At 42.5% G+C, this 20041-nt stretch overlaps 1 protein-coding gene across 1 annotated transcript in view; it reads left to right on the top strand.

Moving 5' to 3' along the window:
* Positions 1–18730, top strand: part of ECE2 (endothelin converting enzyme 2) — a 75009-nt gene extending 56279 nt beyond the window's left edge. The window contains exons 17-19 of the mRNA XM_066603249.1: positions 2899–3089; positions 9494–9589; positions 10876–18730. Coding sequence (XP_066459346.1) covers positions 2899–3089; positions 9494–9589; positions 10876–11052 — 464 coding nt within the window. The 3' untranslated portion in view covers positions 11053–18730. The remainder of the gene's footprint in view (positions 1–2898; positions 3090–9493; positions 9590–10875) is intronic.
* Positions 18731–20041: the final 1311 nt, after the last annotated feature.

Raw genomic sequence — 20041 nt, 5'->3', positions numbered from 1 at the left:
TTCTAAGAACAGGGGTCCCATGTTCTCCTTTGTTCCTCAGTATGGGCAGTGACATGGAGAGTGAATGGAGCGGTAGCCGAACATGGACGGTGTTACTCCATTAATTTTAATGGGGCTGACAGAAATAGCCAAGTACAAGTACTCAGCTATTTCTGGCAGCCCCATTGAAGATGAATGGAGTGACACTACAAATATGCAACCACCACCCTACTCAATCTGGTCCTTACTGTGGAGGGTGCCTTGAACCCGCAGTGAGGAGGAAAGAGAAACATGGTCCCCTGTTCTTGGGATTGGTGGGTGCCTCGTAGGTGAAACCCCCACTGATCAAACTTTAATCACTTATCCTGTGGATAGGTAATAAAAGTCAACCCATATGGGAATATCCCTTTAAGAGTTAAAAATATAGAATTAGTGAAAACAATTGACTCACAGCGGAATATGTATTTTATGATTTCTTTGCATATGTAAGAGGAGTGCTCCCAATAGTGTCACTATAGTTTTAACACTCAGGGTATGTTTATACAGGACGGAAATATAGCTGTGTACCCGCAGCTGGTTTTAGAAGTTACAGCGCTCGACTCCAAAGTCTTTGGCTGCCAGAGCACTCCTTCATCCAGTACTCGGGGGCCTGCACTGAATGCAGCACTGCTGGTCAGATGATGGTACATTTGCATCACCTGACCAGTAGTAGAAACCACCCAGTGCCCAGTGAAGGAGTGTGCTGACACCTGAAGACTTTGGAGGTGAGCGCTTTATCTTCTGAAATCAGCTGTAGGGGTATGTTTACACATGGTGAAAATGGGTGAAAATGCTGCGGCGTGTCCGCAGCGGGTCTTTTGCAGACAGTACAGTACATTGAGAGGTGTCCATGTGGTGTCTGAGGTGCATTGTGTCCAAATCTCTCCGTGGCAACTCGCACAAATGGTAAGTGTGTGCCCAGCCTAAAGCACATCTTTAACCAGAAAACAAGACCTATAGTCCTGCTGTATTAAGGTGGTTTCACATGGTGTTTTTAGGAAAATTGGCACTCTTTTAGGGTTTAGGCAAAAAAATGCTACTGCCAGATCTTAGCCACAAGTCAGTAGGAAAATATTAAACATGCTACTGCCAGATCTTAGCCACAAGTCAGTAGGAAAATATTAAACATGCTACAAACTTTTTGTGGCATTTTTTCACTTGTCATGCGTTTTTTGGGTCAGAGGCAAGTATGCATACAATTTCCTTGATCCCTATTCCCACTCTCCTCCATGAAAATCTGTTTTATGTATGTTACTTTAAAAGATTCTCACTTTACTTTGCATGCCTAATTTTATTTGCACACAAAGAGAAGGTGTGGTACTTCTACACATCAACACGTGTAAAAGGGCCTTATTGTCCGAACCATATTTCCTCCACTGACACATGTTCAGGGCAAGCTGCCAGCAACCATAAGCATGAGAATGTCACCTGATTTTGACAAGAACCAGGATGACTAAAACCTTATGCCAATGGCCAGCTTTTATCGGAGACAGAAAATAGGCATAAACACACTTAGGCTTCTTTCCCACGAGCGTATATATGCCGGCCGGCTGATATACACTGTGATCTGATGCATTGGATTCCGCTTAGCTCTGCCCCCTCCCATTGCAAAGAACGAGCAAGGAGTAGAGGACAGATGGGCCTGTGACGGGGAGGGAGGGAAAAGGGGCAACGGCATGGTAGTCTCGGCGCATATGCGCCGGGACTAGAGATGAGCGAGCGTACTCGGAAAAGCACTACTCGCTCGAGTAATTTGCTTTATCCGAGTATCGCTGTGCTCGTCCCTGAAGATTCGGGTGCCGGCACGGAGCGGGGAGCTGCAGGGGAGAGCGGGGAGGAACGGAGGGGAGATCTTTCTCTCCCTCTCTCCCGCCCGCTCTCCCCTGCTCCCCGCTGCGACTCACCTGTCAGCCGCAGCGGCACCTGAATCTTCAGGGACGAGCACAGCGATACTCGGATAAAGCAAATTACTCGAGCGAGTAGTGCTTTTCCGAGTACGCTCGCTCATCTCTAGCCGGGATGCATGCCATCTGCACGGGCGCACAAACGTTTGATTTGTGCGCCCGTACACCAATTTTATATCTCCCAACATAGCGTATATCGGCCAGCCGTGAAAACAGACGGCTGATATACGCACGTTGGAAAAAGCCTTAGGAACAGCAAATAATTGGAGATTGACTTTAAAAGAATACTGGAACCATTTTTCAATTCAATGCCATTGTTATGTACGAATTGATAAAATAAGGGTAGTCTAATACTTTCATAGTTTGAGCATATGATATTAAAAATATCCTTTCATTGAAAATTGTCAATGAATGAGAATGGGAAATCTTGTGGGAAAATAATGAGCTGCTCCTAGTGTTAGAAAGCTTTGGTATGTCTATCATATGTGCCTTATCCTAGTCGCTAACAGTGTCACAAACGCTTAATAAAAAAAGTTGAGTTATATGTTCAGTTACAATACAAGAAGACTCTACAGATCTTATGTACAGAAATAGTCTGGCTGATGAAAATATGTATTATCTGTTGGTCGTTATTATATGGTTTCATTTTTTGCCCAGCCTTGTTCATGCCTGATTGATGGGAATGAAATATTCACATATTATTATATTTAAATATGTTGTTGAACAATTCATTTTTTCAACAAAGGACTACCTGCCCTCACTATTGATGAGATTATCCATGTGACTGTGTCTGATATGATCTCCCCATTCTTTCAGATGTATACTAAGTGGTATACTGCCGCTAATGATATACCACAACCCCCTTGCAGGCTTGTCCTGTTCTCGGTTATTTGTGTTTCTATTTGTTAAAAGGAAAAATGGAAAATGAATTTTGCTATGTTTAAAAATATGCTGTTCAAATATAATTCTATTGCAGGCCGGGAATACGATGAAGATGGTAACCTACGTCCTTGGTGGCAAAACGCATCTCTAGAGGCATTTAAAAACCGTACTGAGTGCATGATTAGTCAATATAGTGCTTACAGTGTGAATGGAGAGAAGGTCAATGGACGGCAAACACTTGGGGAGAATATCGCTGACAACGGTGGCCTAAAGGCAGCCTACCATGTAAGTGCTAGAATGTAAAATGTAGGTGCTATGTTGAGCTCAGGGCCAATTACTTTGCCATCTGATAGGAAAAGTGAAAAGGTTCTGTCTGCCCCCCATTACCAAGTAATACTACCATACGATAATAATGACTAAATAATACCTCCATAAAGTGCACAAATATCTCCATACAGTGATATTGCAATACAGTAATTATTATTAATAATAATAATAATAATAATAATCTTTGTATTATTTGTATAGCACCAACTTATTCCGGAGCGCTTTCAGGCATGGATAAATGCAAAACAATACAACAATTACAATGTGAGGTACATTGGGTTTGACACAAATGGGTTGGGGGTGGTACAGGAGGGGCAAAGGGTGGGGGGGAGCAAGGCATGGGGAACACAGGCAATAGGGAATTTCATGAGCAGATCAATTATTAGAAGGCAAATGGGGTGGGCCCCATAGGGAGGGGAGGGGGACTGGGTCAGGAGATTTGGTATGCTTCCCTGAAGAGGTGCGTTTTTAAGGCACGCCTGAAATTTCGTGCATCGGGAATTGTCCGGATGCCTTGGGGTAGAGCGTTCCATAGGATGGGTGCTGCTCAGGTGAAGTCCTGTAGGCGAGCATGAGAGGTTCGTATTACAGGCGTGTTTAGTCTGAGGGTGTTAGCCGATCGGAGTGAGCGGGCTGGGTGGTGTACTGACAGGAGGGAGGCGATGTATGGTGGCGCAGCGCCATGCAGAGCTTTGTGAGTGAGGTAGAGAAGTTTAAATTTAGTTCTGCAGTGGATGGGCAGCCAATGCAGCGACTGGCATAACGCAGAGGCGTCTGAGTAACGACTGGATAGAAAAATGAGCCTAGCTGCTGCATTTAGTATGGATTGGAGTGGAGCAAGTCTAATGCGGGGGATGAGTAGCGAGTTGCAGTAGTCAAGCCGGGAGTGGATGAGGGCGACCACGAGTGTCTTTAGCGTGTCCATGGTTAGGAACGGCCGTATTTTAGCAATATTTATGAGGTGCATGTAGCATGTTTGGGCCAGAGATTGGATATGGGGGGTAAAGGAGAGGTCACAGTCCAGTGTGACCCCAAGGCACCAGGCATGCCGTCTGGGGGTTATGATGGTGCCAGACACTGGAATGGAGATGTTGAGGGGAGGTCGGTTGGAAGGTCGAAAGACCAGGAGGTCAGTTTTAGAGAGGTTTAGTTTGAGAAAAAGGGAAGATATAGTGTTAGAGACAGCGGACAGACAGTCGTAGATATTTTGGAGGAATGGTCCAGAGATCTCACGAGAGGAGGTGTATAGTTGGGTGTCATCAGCATAGAGATGGTATTGGAGGCCGAATTTGTGGATGGTTTGTCCAATTGGGGCAGTATAGATAGAGACGAGAAGGGGACCAAGGACCGAGCCCTGGGGTACCCCAACAGCGAGAGGAAGTGGAGCAGAGATAGAACCAGCAAAGGAAACACTGAAAGAGCAGTCAGTAATTGAATAATACTAAATAATACTTCCATACAGTGACTGAATAATACCATAATAGTGTCATGCAGAAATGGAATAATATTGCAAGAAAGTATATAAATCATACTTTCATACAGTAACTGAATACAGTTGCCATAGACTGACCAATTTCTTCCACTATACTGTGACCAAATAATATAGCCAGAATCTTTCATATTTCATTGCTAACAACGTTGAATCAGTGTAAGATTTCCGTGCTATTCAAGAGAAAAGACTGTTATCCTTGTATTCACATATCGGCAGTGTTGAGCCACAAAGCCAAGATCCCACCAAAAAAGGCATGGTAGAACCACATATTGGAAAAGCCACTGATTTTCAAATGTGGTTTTGCAGATTGCCAGTTATGTTATTTAAGACAACATGTTTTCATATACTAAACATATATATGTGCTCAGCTTTACTTGATATAAACTGCGCTGGAGTAAGAGGCGCATGTCTCTAAATAATTTAGGTGCATTGGTGGCCTCCATGCACTGGACAATCAAATCTAAGCTAGCTAAGAGTAGAGATTTGTGCTATAATTTATGCCAGTTTGTGATATAAATAAGGGCTCCCACCCACTAGCGTTTTTTTACTGCGAAATTCGCAGCGTTTTTTTTTTTCTGCAGGGGTCTTTGGGCTATGGGAGTTGTAAAGCTAAAATCGCGATTGCGCAAAATCGCGATTTCGTGGTAAATCGCGATTTTGCGCGATCGCGATTTTAGCTTTACAAGTCCCATAGACCCCCTGTAGAAAAAAAAAACGTGCGAATTTCGCAGTGAAAAAAAACGCTAGTGGGTGGGAGCCCTTATTGTAAACTTGTTGGCCATGAAAGTCTGTACTCCTAATGCTAAATCACAACAACGTTTTTAAAAAGTGGTGAGCATGATGCACAAAGGAAAAGCACTAATCTCAGAGGATTGTTTGGCTCCAAAATTAGCTCAATATATGAGCGATCTATCTGATCACCAGAGGAATTTTAGGAAGATCACTCCCAGTCAAAGTCTCGGTTCCCCTGATAACTGCATCCCTTCCCTGCCCTTAGAAAGTTACGTTTTTCTGGCTGTCTTCAAATACAATGAAAAATCTTTATGTTTGCTATTGTCTTTATATACAATTTTGGCAAAAGCTTTCCTAAAGGCTTTTGAGAGACTCAGGGCGCAGTCACACAGGCGTTTTAACGCGCACATTTTTGTGCGCAAAACGCATGTGCTCAAAAATTTGCATGACCGAAGCGGGCGCCACGCAGAAAAAAGCACACTTGGCTGTGTTTTTCCACACAAAAAGTGCGCTGCTCGCTATCCCCTGTTGTGGCTGTGACAGCTGCAGCAGGGGATTCCTTGGATGTGAAACCCCTGGATGCTGTCATATCCAGGGGTTTCACCTTTGGTCAATGGGGCGGCAGCGGCCCCATTGACATACAGAGAAAATTGCGATCCTCTGCTACAGCTGTGGCAGAGGATTTCTTCATCTCCGCGCGGAGTCCCATTGTCACTGGACACTGTGACAATCCTGTCACAACGTTCAGTGACAAGGGGACTCCCTGCTAAGATGAACAAATCCTCTGCCACAGCTGTGGCTGAGGACCGCAATGTTCTCCCATTGAATTCAATGGAGCCGGTGCTACAGCGAGCTCCATTGAAAGCAATGGGCTGCCGGCAAGCCCTACAGTGATTTTTCGGGGAAGGGCTTTAAATATAAGCCCTTCCCTGAAAATCATCCCTAAAATGTGTTTAAAATATAAAAAATATATATATATACTCACCTCTCTGCAGCTGCCGGGGCTCAGGCGCATCTAGCCAGGTCTTCTCCTGAGCTGCTATGAAGTGCTTTCAGCAGGCGGGGATTTAAAATCCCCGCCTGCTGAAAGGGCTGCCTCTGATTGCCTGAGCATTGTGACCAATCAGAGGCAGCTCTCAGCTGTCATTCAATAGCTGAGAGCTGCCTCTGATTGGTCAGAGTGCTCAGCCAATCAGAGGCAGCCCTTTTAAATCCCCGTCTGCTGAAAGCTACTTATAGCAGTTCAGGAGAAGACCCGGCTAGAATTGCCTGAGCCCCGGCAGCTGCAGAGGTGAGTATATATATTTTTTTATTTTTTACATATTTTAGGGATGATTTTTAGGGAAGGACTTATATTTAAAGCCTTTCCCCCAAATCACTGCAGGGCTTGCCGGCAGCTCATTGCTTTCAATGGAGCTGGCTGTAGCACCGACTCCATTGAATTCAATGGGAGAACTTTGCGCTCCTCTGCCACAGCTGTCACAGAGGTTCGCGATCTTCACTGTATGTTCTCAATGGGGTCGTCGCTGCTGCCGCCGGCCCCATTGAGCACAAGGTGAAGCACAAGCTGTCGCATCCAGGGGTTTCACAATCAAAAATACAGATGCCGCAGTTACCTGTGATTTCAAAAACTGTGTCCTGTAATTTTCGCCGCAGACATTTTTCCGCATGTAAAATTCGCTCATGATGCCACTGCCATTGAAAAGCATTGGTTATATATAGTGCGATCTTTTTTACTCACGAAAAAACGCAGGATAAAATGCCCGTGTGACTGAGCCCTTAGGGTGACTACCCACTACAGCTTTTTTTCACTGCGAAATTCGCAGCATTTTTTTTCTGCAGGGGTCTATGGGACTTGTAATGTTAAAATCGCGATTTTGCGGTAAATTGCGATTTTGCGGTATCACGATTTTAACATTACAAGTCCCATAGACTGCTGCAGAAAAAAAATGCTGCAAATTTCTCAGTGAAAAAAACCTGTAGTGGGTAGTCACCCTTAGGCCTTAGTCACACGGGCGTTTTTTCCCACGATTTGCGGATCGCATGACAGTGAGTGAGAGCTGCCCCTGATTGGTCCCTGCGCTGAGCCAATCAGAGGCAGCACTCACTCACCCATTCATGAATTCATGAATGGGTAAGTGAGAGCTGCCTCTGATTTGGTGAAGCTGTGACCAATCAGAGGCAGCTCATTCAGCAGGCGGGGATTTTAAATCCCCGGCTGCTGAATACTACTCAGAGCAGTTTAGGAGAACTGCCGGCCGGCCGCGACTGAACTCCGTCTGCCGGGACTAGGTGAGTATTTTTTTTTTTTTTTTTTTTACACATTTCTGGATGAATTTCCGGGAAGGGCTTATATTTTTAAGCCCTTCCTGAAAATTCATCGTGCGATCGCCGGCAGCCCATTGCTTTCAATAGAGCCGGCTGTATTGGGCAAACATCATTCTTCTCTGCCACAGCTGTCACAGCTGTGGCAGAGGAGAATGATTTGTCTACTATATGTTCTCAATGGGGCCGGCACTGCTGCTGCCGGCCCCATTGAGCGCATATAGAGAAGAGAACAGGAATCGCAGATAGGTGCGATCTGCGATTTCTGTTGTATAATTTATCGGACGAGCGCATAAAAAGCGCTCATGTGTCCGATAGCATTGCAAAGCAATGGTTTTATAAAATCGCCGGACGCATGCGCATGCGCAAATCGCGCAAAAAAACGCCCGTCTGGCTGAGCCCTTAGACAGCAGTTAGAAAAGGTTCTGTGGTCTGATAAAATGAAAAACAGCTTTTTGGACATTAAAAAAATGCCATCACCAAACAACATGAAAACACACTATTCCTCTGTAAAACATGCTGGTTGTCAGTACTGTGTTGTGTGCAGCAAGCTTGGGATGTTACAAATTGCTGTCAAATATGCCTCAACTAAATACTGACTTGAAGGAAGTGAATAGATATGTCTTCAATTATTTGGAGTGTAATAACTGTAATTAATACATCACTTTGTAGAGACTTGATTTTTTTTTCTGCTAAACGGTGTACAAATTTAACTGTGATTCAATATTGATACATAAAAAAATATAAAAATATACAGGGTGGGTTGGGCATAATATTATAGACTAGCAGAAAGCCCGTCCCAGGATGACAACTGCATTCTATATATGTAAATATCCATGCTCAGGAAAATCATTCTTTGGAATTAGGAATAGTAGTTATAATGCAAAGGTGTCAGCTGTTTCGAATGCACAAAATAATCAGGGCAAACCAACGTGGAGGTCCATTAGCGTTTCGCTCCACTGGCCTAGTTTTGTAGACGCTGGCGGAATTTTTCAAAAGATTGAGCAGGTTTTTCTTTTATTCTTAGCACATCCAAGTAAAATGCTTTTTGATAAAAAATAGAGATGAGCGAGTATACTCGCTAAGGCACATTACTCGAGCGAGTAGTGCCTTACCCGAGTATCTCCCCGCTCGTCTCTAAAGATTCATGGGCCGGTGCGGGTGACAGGTGAGTTGCAGTGGGAAGCAGGGGGGAGAGAGGGAGAAAAATCTCCCCTCCGTTCCTCCCCGCTTTCCCCCGCCGCCGGCCCCTGAATCTTTAGAGACGAGCGTGGAGATACTCGGCTAAGGCACTACTCGCTCGAGTAATGTGCCTTAGCGAGTATACTCGCTCATCTTTAATAAACAACATTCGAATGAAGTTTGTTTTACAGGATGGGCCACAGAAAATTAGCCTGGCACCGCAACCCTAGGAAAGCTGTCTAAAAGAAAATCTTTGTTGCTCATGACAACCGATCACAGCGCAGCTTTCATTATACCAGTATTTGAAATGAAAGCTGCACTATGATTAGTTGCTGTGGGCAACAAAGATTTTCTTATAGATAGCTTTCATAAGAGTGCAGTGCTGGGCAAATTTTCCATGACCCATCCTGTAGATGCTATGGTGATGAGGAGTGAGTGTGAGGCATAGTGTGTAGTTACATAATGCATACACATGAGAGCAGAGTAGTTTTGATAACAAACTAGGATGTGTGTATGTGTATATATATATTAGTTATTAAATATTTTATATAAAGTAGTCCATAATCTCATGGGCTCTCTTTGTCTCCATGCATAGTAAATGTCCTCTATTCCTTCATTTTCTTTGTTGCAGGCATACAAATCATGGTTACATAAACACGGTGAAGAAAAGAGATTACCTGGAGTGGGACTGACCAATCATCAGCTTTTCTTTGTAGGATTTGCACAGGTGACATCCACAAAAACTGAGCTGTTTTGATAGCACTAACAATGGCTGGTTAAATCTACTGCTATAATGCCTCCTTCACACGGGCGACAAAGTCACACGATTTTGTCGCGTTGCTACACTGCTACAAATCGCATGTATGTGAAGACCATGCTTTCCTATGGGTTCCTTCACACATGCAATGTTTTGTCGCATGCAACAACCCAACACAAAAACCTTGCAGGTTCGGTGATATGCCCGCGACTCGTGAGGTTTTGTAGCCCATGTTTCCCTATGGAGCTTTCGTCTCTGTTGTATCCCATGTAAACGCGATTTTCGTGCGGTCCGATGCAACTTTGACAGTAGGAAATCCTACTGTCAAAGCCCTAATCTAAGCCCTAGCTGCAGAAAAAAATGTAAAAAAAAACCACATACATCACCTTAGAAGTGCTCTCCGATGCCGCCGCAGCTTCTCCCAAGGTCCCGACACTGTTTCTCTTCATCTTCTGGCCGGAGATTGAAAAATCCCTCGTCCTGGAAGCGCTGGCTGTGATTGGCTGACGCTTAGCCAATCACAGCCAGTGCTCAATGAATGGCTGTGATTGGTTCATTGAATACTTGAAAAAGGCTTTATCATATAGCCTAAACGTGTTGCATTAGTTGAATTCCTCCGCTGGAGGTTTTATTACTATTGAAATAAATTTGCTACAGCTTTTTTTTGGGTTAAGGCTTATATTTCAAGCTTCCCCCCTGAAAATCCTCGCATGTGATGCTACAAAATCGCGGTATTGCCGCGAGAAGACGCAGCGATATTGCACGGACCAGCGATGCAATATCGCTGCGATTTTCTCGCAGCGATGCCGTGTCGCCTGTGTGAAGGAGGCCTAAAGGTTAGGCTACACGACAACTTTGGCTGCACAACAAAGATTACACAGGCTACATCGCAGGTCGCAATGTGACTACATTCCCTTTTATTACTCACTATGTAGCACAACCAAAGTAGCTGTGTAGTTCTTAGCTAAGGCCAGTTTCACACAAGTGTGTTGTAACAAGTCCATCATACAGACATGTTACAGATGATATTGCAACCGCATGTCATCAGCCAACATTCTTGCAGACTGTCACAGGTTGCCATGACCATGATATTGCAGTTGCAAAAAATTCATAAAGGTTGGATTTTCTGTGCCCGCTTATGGTCACAGCAACCTGCAACTCACACTGCGACTCCACTGAGTTCAATGGCAGTGCAAATGTCGTCATGCTAAGTCTGATATTTGCTGTTAACTAAGCTATGCTACTCTTTCTTGCAGGTGTGGTGTTCTGTGCGGACCCCTGAGAGCAGTCATGAAGGATTGGTTACAGATCCACATAGTCCAGCTAAATTTAGAGTTATTGGGACACTGTCAAATTCAAGGGACTTTGCTGAACATTTCAAATGTCCCAAAGGGACCCTAATGAACCCAGGAAAATACTGTGATGTGTGGTGAAAGGCTGTATAGGTGCATATTGATTTGGGAATCTGTGATGGTTGTGTGGAATGAGAAGGTGCGTGTGAGTATGTTTGACATCTGAATGTGACGGTAAACAATATGTGTGCGCTGCGAGATTGACTGGTCATCAATGTATGTGCAAGAGTACCTAGCTTGTCTTTATTGTGATAACGTAGCAAAGAATATTAACACAGCACTGCCAAAGATAGGAGCAGCACTAGACGGACAGGGATGAAAATCCTAATTATCAATAGCAAAAACAGAGAACAGAAACAACCTTCTACTCCAACTATTAGAACATGGAAATCATGTAATGTTAGTCCAGCAATCTCTGATTGAAGGACTGTAAACCTTCCAGCTTGCACGTTCTATATATCCTACATATAAACATTGTTGTCTGCAGAACTCAACAATTTTAGTTGAGTCCAATACCACTCTATGAGAGCTGACAGACAATTCCTCCAAGACTGGACAACTTGTATTGGACAAGGTAGATTTTACTTGTTTCTCTAGGGGTAAGTGGCTCCATAGTGGACGCTAATCCCCATGTACTATACTCTAATAATATGTACATTTGTCTGACAGCTGTGTATGCTTCCCTTTAACATGTCAGATGTTCATAGCTTTTAGACCTGCCTTGCCTTCAACTTTGCGATGTTGAACTTTTACCACAAAGTAAATGTTTATTGTATTGTGAATTTAGCAGGAGAGAATATATACTTGACAATCAGATAATGCCCCCCTTACTGAAAATGACAAGAAGAGCGATCACCAGGGAGCTTCCATGACCATAATAAAGTAGGTCCAGGGCATTTATACAGGGTATGGAACTCTCAAGTGAATATTCCTTATAATCTATAGGGGTTTTGCATTATTCCTTATAATATACACCTCAGCTGCTGAAAAAAACTTTTTTCGAAAAGAAAAAGGGAGTTTTCTGTTCATCATTTATTAATTAATTGATCTGAAACTCTCTCATTCTTATCATAATGAAGGTCTGCAGCATATGAGTACATTCATTGTCTTTCAGCTGTCGGCGCGCACAGGACTATATAATACATACTACAAAGCAATCTGTAGCAGACTGCTTCTGCAGGTAGATCTAAGCAGCGCCCACCATGTAGCACCACTCATCACTCTATAGATGCCAAGTTCTGACATCAGAATATGATATTTATATAAGTATTAGTCACGTCAAAGGAAAATTCATATCGAAATGTATTAAAAATAGAACCAAAATAGGAGACAGGAAACCATACCGAAGTTTATTAATGGGTCTTGTAAATTACACTCCTGTCAGTGTTGCCAATCTGATTTTTTTCTGGACAGCTTTTCCAAAAATTATGAATATTGAAATTTTTTTATGGACACATTGGACAATCTTAATAAACCCTAAAGATTATAAATGATATATGACTGTAGCCCAGAATATGGAGATATTAGTATTATTGTAAAATGCTGATAATTACAATCATAACAACCTGCACAAGCTCCTCCAGCATTTTTATGGACTCTCCAGGAATTCCTGGACCGTTGTCAACCCTGACTCCCATTTGATAAAGGAAGCAATTTCAATAATTACTTCTTATTAGAGCATGCTGGTAATATAACAATTAAAGTGAGCGTTAAGCAGAACTTCACACAAACCAGTTTGGAGTTTACTCAACACTTTTAATAATTTAGAAATCATGTTTTTTCACTGATGTATTCATAGACATACAGAAAATCTTCAGCTTTAGTAAGGAAGGCCCTGTTGGTATAACTGCTCAAGGCCACTGCATTATATAGCAAGTTTTATTACCTCTATTACCTATGGTGAGAGTAGTGTTGTCCCACTAGGTATTGTAAAGAAAAACAGAATTCAGTATTTCATAATATTTCCCTAGTAAAGTAATGGGTAGGAGTAAAAAAATAATGTAAGGCCCAATGCCCTCGGACGGATTTTCGCTGCGGAATTCGCGGCCAAACGCCCACCGAAAATTCCGCAGCAATGTCCGCCCATAGACATGCTATATTAAAAGGTTCTTCCCTGCCTACGAGCGGAAATCAACTGCGATTTTCCACTCGCAGGGGAGAATCGCAGGATGTTCTATTCGGTGCGGAAAATCGCTCACACGGCTTCCATTAGTCAATGGAAGCCATCCGTCCCGTGGCACTTTCACAGTGAGCACTGCAGAAGTATCGCGGGAATCCCCATCATAGCCCAGCACTGACGCATCATGCCTGCACTGCGCAAGAGCACAAATCGCACAGCTCAGTATGGGTTTCTGGGGGTCCCTGCCGGGGATTTTGCAGTCAAAATCTAACGTGGCCGTGGGCTTGAGGCCTAAGGGTAATAATATTCTTCCTAAGGCTCTGTTCACATCTGTGTTTGGTTTGTCATCCTATGATGGACACAAATGGCACCAGTGAGACCCCATTGACTATAATGGGGTTCATCCGACTTTTGTGAAGCCTTACAGCATTTTCTCAGACAGAACACAGCATACTGCGCTATTTCATGCAGGATTTTGAGACAGATCTATGCTGGAGGCCTTGAACGGGACCTACAATGTGATGTGAACAGATCTAAGCTGAAATACTGTGCTGGATTTGTTATGTGAGGGATTGATGTTGTTTGCTGCTATTGTTTGAAAAATAACACATTTTAATAAATATGATGAGTACATTAATGAGTGCATTTAACCTCTTTACCAGGCCTTTCTTAGCCTTTTGGAACCAAAGTATGATAACACATTTTAGTTTTACACTAGCTGGCTTTGACCTGGCTGATATATCATAACCCTGGAAAGGCAGAGGTACTTTTTTAATTTTATAGTTATAATGTTATATTTTTTTAAATGCTTCACATTTTCACATTTAGGCTTTGTTTAGCAGAGATAGCATGAGATAATGGGGCATATTGACTCCATGGTATCCAATGACCTGATCACTGTTGCAAGTAACCTGTGCATTTGAAAATACAGGGAAGACATGAGCTGTGCCTCTCCTGCATCTTATCTGCAACATCATTAGTTAAGGTCTGGAATCTGTCACCAAACTCAGAATGTAATGACCTCCTGGAATGGTGCAATTCAATAACTATAGTACTATGAATAAAGCATTATAGTTGGGGGCCCTGTTACAGGTTTTGCATTGGGGCCCAGGAGCTTCAAGTTATGCCTCTGGTGCAATTCCTTGGATAGTGGTATTAAACAGTTTTCATTGGTGAAGGGGTTAAATAGCACTCATTGTTTTCGATTAGTTGTGTACAGAACATAGAAGTAGATGCATACTGAATGGTCAAATTGTGAATGTTGTAAAATGATAAATGTGTGAAAAGTAGTGTGACGTGTGCTACAGTGAGGTTTGTGTGAGCTGCCCAACATGACTGGACAAAGCATATAATGTGGAGGTCATATTATAATGTGCTAGATGAGTGAATGCTGCCTTGCTAATTGTATACAAATCACCCATATAATGCTTTATTATAATTAGTACACTAAAGATGGTATGAGCCCAAGGAAATTGAATAAGAACAAAAAAAAACATGAGGACCATTATTTAATTGGTTACAAAATTGTCAATAAATGTCATTACAAAATACATGTAAGCTACATCAATACCAGGAAACAAGTGCTTCTAGTTTAGCAATTGAACATTATGTACAAATTATGCATCTATCTTTAGTACAGGTGTCATCATTATTATCATTTATCAGCAAAACAGTAGCTATACTAAACACTGTATATGGATATATAAAAAGGATATCATAGCTACGTCAATAACTTTATGAAATCCAGTTTATAGCCAAAAGCAATCTTTTCTTACTACAGTTCAGATTGCTATTCCTCCTTATGCCCCCATACTTGGCTGGGCATGCATGTTTTTCAATGGGGAGAAGGGAATAAGCCGCTTGTAGAGGTGTCTCCTGCTGGAACAAAGGATGGGTGACCCCCATACACATCTGATGGCTGGAAGAACACCTACCTAATGGGTAAGGGCAGCTAAAGAGTTCTCGTCTCAGGTAGTTATATTACTCTCCACATTTGGCTAACCCAAATACACATATGTATGGAGGAGTCAGCAGAGATAACCTTCATTGTTCATCCATAAGATATCTCATTCTTATGACCTGCTAATTTACCACTATAGCACTACAAGCCGGGATGCTGGCTGTTAAAGGGACATGCAATATAAGATACATACAAGCATGGGAATGATTTTTAACATAAAAAAATATTCCAAATTTATTTGTACAATGCCCCATGTGAATCTTCTTTGACTATCACTGATTAAATGTTATAATCATAAACTTTAGTCAACAATAATAAATTACATATATATATATCCTATACAACAAACCTCCGTGTTTTGGATCCATTTTTTTCTCATGGCACTCATACACTTAACAGTAATAATTAAGATTTATTTAAAGGGGGACATACTTGTGTCCTAGAAGCCCCATCATCCCATTTTTTAAAATAAATAAATAAATAAATATACATATACATACACACTATATATATATTTATATTAATTTTGCATATACCATCTTTTAAAAAAATTATGATATTGCCTCGTATGTATAGATCATTTTTAGTTGTGCTGCTGCCTTTCATCTCCTGAGTGCATTGGTCTCCAACTTCACATAATGCTGTATGCATACATAGCGTTGGAATAGTGTGCGTGCATATAAGAGAGAACGTTGTATATGTTTAAACTGCTACAAAACTGTATTGTGTATGAGCATACACCTAGAAGTGATGTAATACTCATAATGTTAGAAAATTGTGACATTTTTTGATTTTTGCAATTTGATGAAAAGTTGCGGAATGCGTGCCTAGAGCTAAAAATATGCTGCATATGTGTAAATTGATAAACTATGTTGTGTGCTGATATTGCTGATGCTGTAGGTCTACAATGTCAGCTTTACTTTACAAAACACCTGACCGTCTGCTGTCATAGGGGTCCCTGTATTGGGAAGGGTCTAATTTCCCTCAATAATCCTCCTCTTTTGCACTGTTTGGAACACATATCATGCTGGCATCATGCTTCTGAGATTAGAAAGTGCTAACCTCACGTGGGCATTCTGATATGCTATACCAAGACAACATATGATCATTTTATGAAACTCACAATCTAGCGTGACTCTGTTACATGAATGACCAAAAACAGGGTTTATGTGGAATTTCAAATTTCGTGCATGAAGTACCTTCATTGTGACATATTAGATGATCCAGCAATGATGGACCTCGAACTTCCCCCAAAAAAGACATCAGGGCATCCACACAAGTAATACAGGGGCACTAAAGAATAATAAAAAAAAAATTAAATGCCTTAATTGCTTGCACATAAGATATAGAGCTGTATATAGTAAATGTTACAAAGTTTAGCGACAGAGTATCACAAAGCATGATCTTGAACAGGATTCCCATTGGATCTTAATGTTTTTCCGAAGTATGGATTGCATAGTTTTAAGAGGTTGCTGGAGTTGTAGAAAGCACGTTCCTTTTTCTCTATAGGCATCACACCTACAACACAGGGGTGTCATTGCCAGCCTATGGGAGAAAAGTTGGCATTAAGGGTGCCTTTACAAGTGGCATATTTATGTAGCAGAAATTTTAACCAAATTTTCACCACATACAGGGTTTAATCCGTTAGTTATCACCTATATGTCTTTTTATGGTATTTGGTCTTCTTCCAATGAAAAGGTCTTTTCATGATGCTACATTAGAAGAGTGGCACGGGAGCGGGAGACTGGCTGTCTGCCAGTCGGAATAAATGGAATAAAATGCAATCAAAAAGTTGTATGAACCACAAATTGTTAAAAACTACAGCCCATCCTATAACAACAAAAGCCAATTTTTTCTTAATGTTGCCCCCCCCCCCCAAATATTGATTAAATGTGAGAAAAATGTTATATGTTCCCATAAGTGATGTCAATGTAAACTACAGTTCATTACGCAGAAAACAAAATCTCTATGAAGTCCATCAATGGAAAACTAAAAATGTTATGGCTTTAGGAATGCAACAAGGCCAAATCTTTTTTTTTTTTTTCTAAAAGAGTATTTTTAGTGTGCAAAAGTATTAAAATGTAAACAACCCACAAAATAATGCTATATTCTATTTATACTGTGAAAACAAAACAAAGAGGAATTTCAGTCTTTCTTAGGCCGCCTGCACACGGGCGGAAATCCCGCTGCGGGATTTTCCGCAGGATTTCTGCCACTGAAAGCCTGCATAGGAGTGCATTACAATACGCACTCCTATGCAGATGGCCGCGGTTTGGCCGTGCGAAATCTCGCGCAGCAAACAAACCGCGGCATGTCCTATTTTTGTGCGGGGCTTGCAGAGCCTCGCACAGAAACGTCACTCACCCGGCCGCTGGCCCCGGTCTGCGCATGCGCCGGCTGCCCGGCAGCCGGCACATGAAAGAGCCGGGGCCGCCTGGCGCGGGTGAGTACGCGCTCGTCTCTGCAGGCGCTCGGGTCGGGTCCTGCGGCGAGAATTCTCGCCGCCGGATCCGACCCGCTCGTCTGCAGGTGGCCTTACTCTTCTCCAAAATAATTAATAAGAGTTATTCAATGTACCCTAAAATGATAGTGATAAAAAATACAACTTGCCTGCAAAAGAAAACCCCTCATACTGGTTTGTTGATGGAAAAATCCAAAAGTTATACATTTTTGAACGTTACGCTGAAAATACAGAAAAATCGGTTGGCTGCTAGAGCCTAAAATGAGGTGGCCATTAAGGGGTTAAATCTCTGCTTGGAATTTGGCAGCTGTGGAAATTCTTTCACAGATTTTTCAATATGTCTTGTGGGTTTTCAGTGCATAATTTCATCCTAGTCTGCAATGTTCTGTAAACAACTGTGCAACACAAGTCTGCAGCAAAATGCCACAAAATCCGCAATTCCAGCTTATTTTGCTGTGGATCTACTTGTGTTGATTTTGTGGCATATCTTTATGCCACAAGTGAAGGCACCCTGATAGCTCACTGAAACGTGAGTTTTGAGAATGTGTTTAGCACATCTCTAGTTCTCAGTCTGCTGTTAAATTACAACTTCCTACTTGCTCTGTCACTAGGAACCTTTCACAAGAGATAGGATATTCTGCAACAGTCTTGTGGAATATGTCCTCCTGCAGAATATTCAGCCCCAAAATCCGCACTGCTAAAGTGCGGATTTTGGTTCAGAATTGAAAATAGCAGAATTCTGCCAGCAATTCCACATTCGAAATCCACATTAGCAGTGCAGAATTCCGGGACAGCATATTCCGCAATGCTGCTGTGGAATATTCCATCCTGTGTGAAAGCTCCCTCAGGGGCTTGCATTAGTTGTACCCCGTTTCCCTGAAAATAAGACATTCCCTGAAAATAAGACATAGCATGATTTTCCAGAATTTTCGAGGATGCAAAATGATTTTTCAGGCTTTTTGAGGATGCTTGACATATAAGCCCTACTCCAAAATTAAGCCCTGCTAACAGTTAATTTAAAGAGTCAATTTAAATAGTGTCCAGGCAGCTATACATGTAAAAAAGTTAAACCTTTTTGAACAAAAATTAATATAAGACACTGTCTTATTTTTGGGGAAACACGGTAGTTCAGCACTAGAGATGAGCGAACACGTTCGGCTCCGCCCCTTTTTCGCCCGAACACCGAACTTTGCGAACACTTCAGTGTTCGGGCGAAAAAGTTCGGGGGCCGCCGTGGCAGCGCGGGGGGGTGCGGCGGGGAGTGGGGGGGAGAGGGAGAGAGAGAGGGCTCCCCCCTGTTCCCCGCTACTGCCGCCCGCGCCGCCGCGCATCTCCCCGCCCCCCGGCGGCACCCGGACACTTACGCGCGAACACTGCAGTGTTCGGCAAAGCCGGTGTCCGGGTGCGGATGTGTCCGTAACGGACACGTTCGCTCATCCCTATTCAGCACGTAAAAAAAGAGACCTCGTAAAAGCACTAAAAAAAAGAAAAAAAAAAAGCAGCAGGTACAAGCCAATTAACGGGAGGGATGTGGCAATGTGCTGTTTTATTGGTATACCTTTTGTCCATTCCCTCCATACCTACCTCACACTGTGACATCTGCGGCTTTCCCATTGTCTACAAACTGTATGCAGATAGACACAAGGAACTTACTCAGGAGGCAGATTTCCTAAAGTGACTTACTGGGAAGTATGATCAGCTTGAGTATTCAGCCAAACACTAAAACTACTGAAGGTTTCACATGTGTCCCATGAAATGTCTACTCTTGATCACCACCGCTCATCCTATAATGCAATGCATTGTGGTAATTGTAGTCCTTGTGTTTCTTATTTGAGCACCGATAGCATGAGCTCTTCTGTAAAACATGAGATTCCTATGTAGGTCTCAGTGGAGCACATGGGTTATGTTCTTTAATGGTCTCATTATAACATAGGTAGACCAGTGTTTTAAATACTATTGGCTATACTGGGTCTCACATTACTTTACTCAATGTCATGCAGTAGGATAGTTCACAAAGATGCTAATTTGCATATAAAGTCACTGTTACTGTTCCTTGACCCAGTGGGTAGACAGAAACTGCATATCACCTCATTATACAATGTTACTGTTACTGGATGCTTGTGGCTTCTCCATTACTGTGTATTGGTGAACAAAATGTTTTATTTTTTCATGTCTATTAAACCCAGCAGAATCTTGCTTGTCTTGCTTTGTGTGGAAAATGATTTTGTTTTATCATTGTTATAAATAGTATAAATCTACAGCTAAGGCCCCCTGTCTATGGGCGAGGCAGAATAACGCTAGCGATATTCTGCCGCAGGGGGGAGAACTGTCAGTTCTCTGCGGTGAGCCTATCTGACAGATAGGCTCACCGCGGAGAGTTGCGACAAATCGCAGCATGCCGCGATTTAAGTCCTGCAAGCAAAGAATCACTATGATTCTCCGCTCGTGGACAGGGGGCTGTACTTTCCATAGCAACCCTATGGAAAGCGTGCACTGCGTTACTCGCGGACAGATTATCGTCGCAAGTAAT

The sequence above is a fragment of the Eleutherodactylus coqui genome, chromosome 1, assembly GCF_035609145.1.
Source record: "Eleutherodactylus coqui strain aEleCoq1 chromosome 1, aEleCoq1.hap1, whole genome shotgun sequence".
NCBI lineage: Eukaryota > Metazoa > Chordata > Amphibia > Anura > Eleutherodactylidae > Eleutherodactylus > Eleutherodactylus coqui.
Note: the sequence above shows the minus strand (reverse complement) of the source record. Positions and strands in the feature narration are given on the sequence as shown.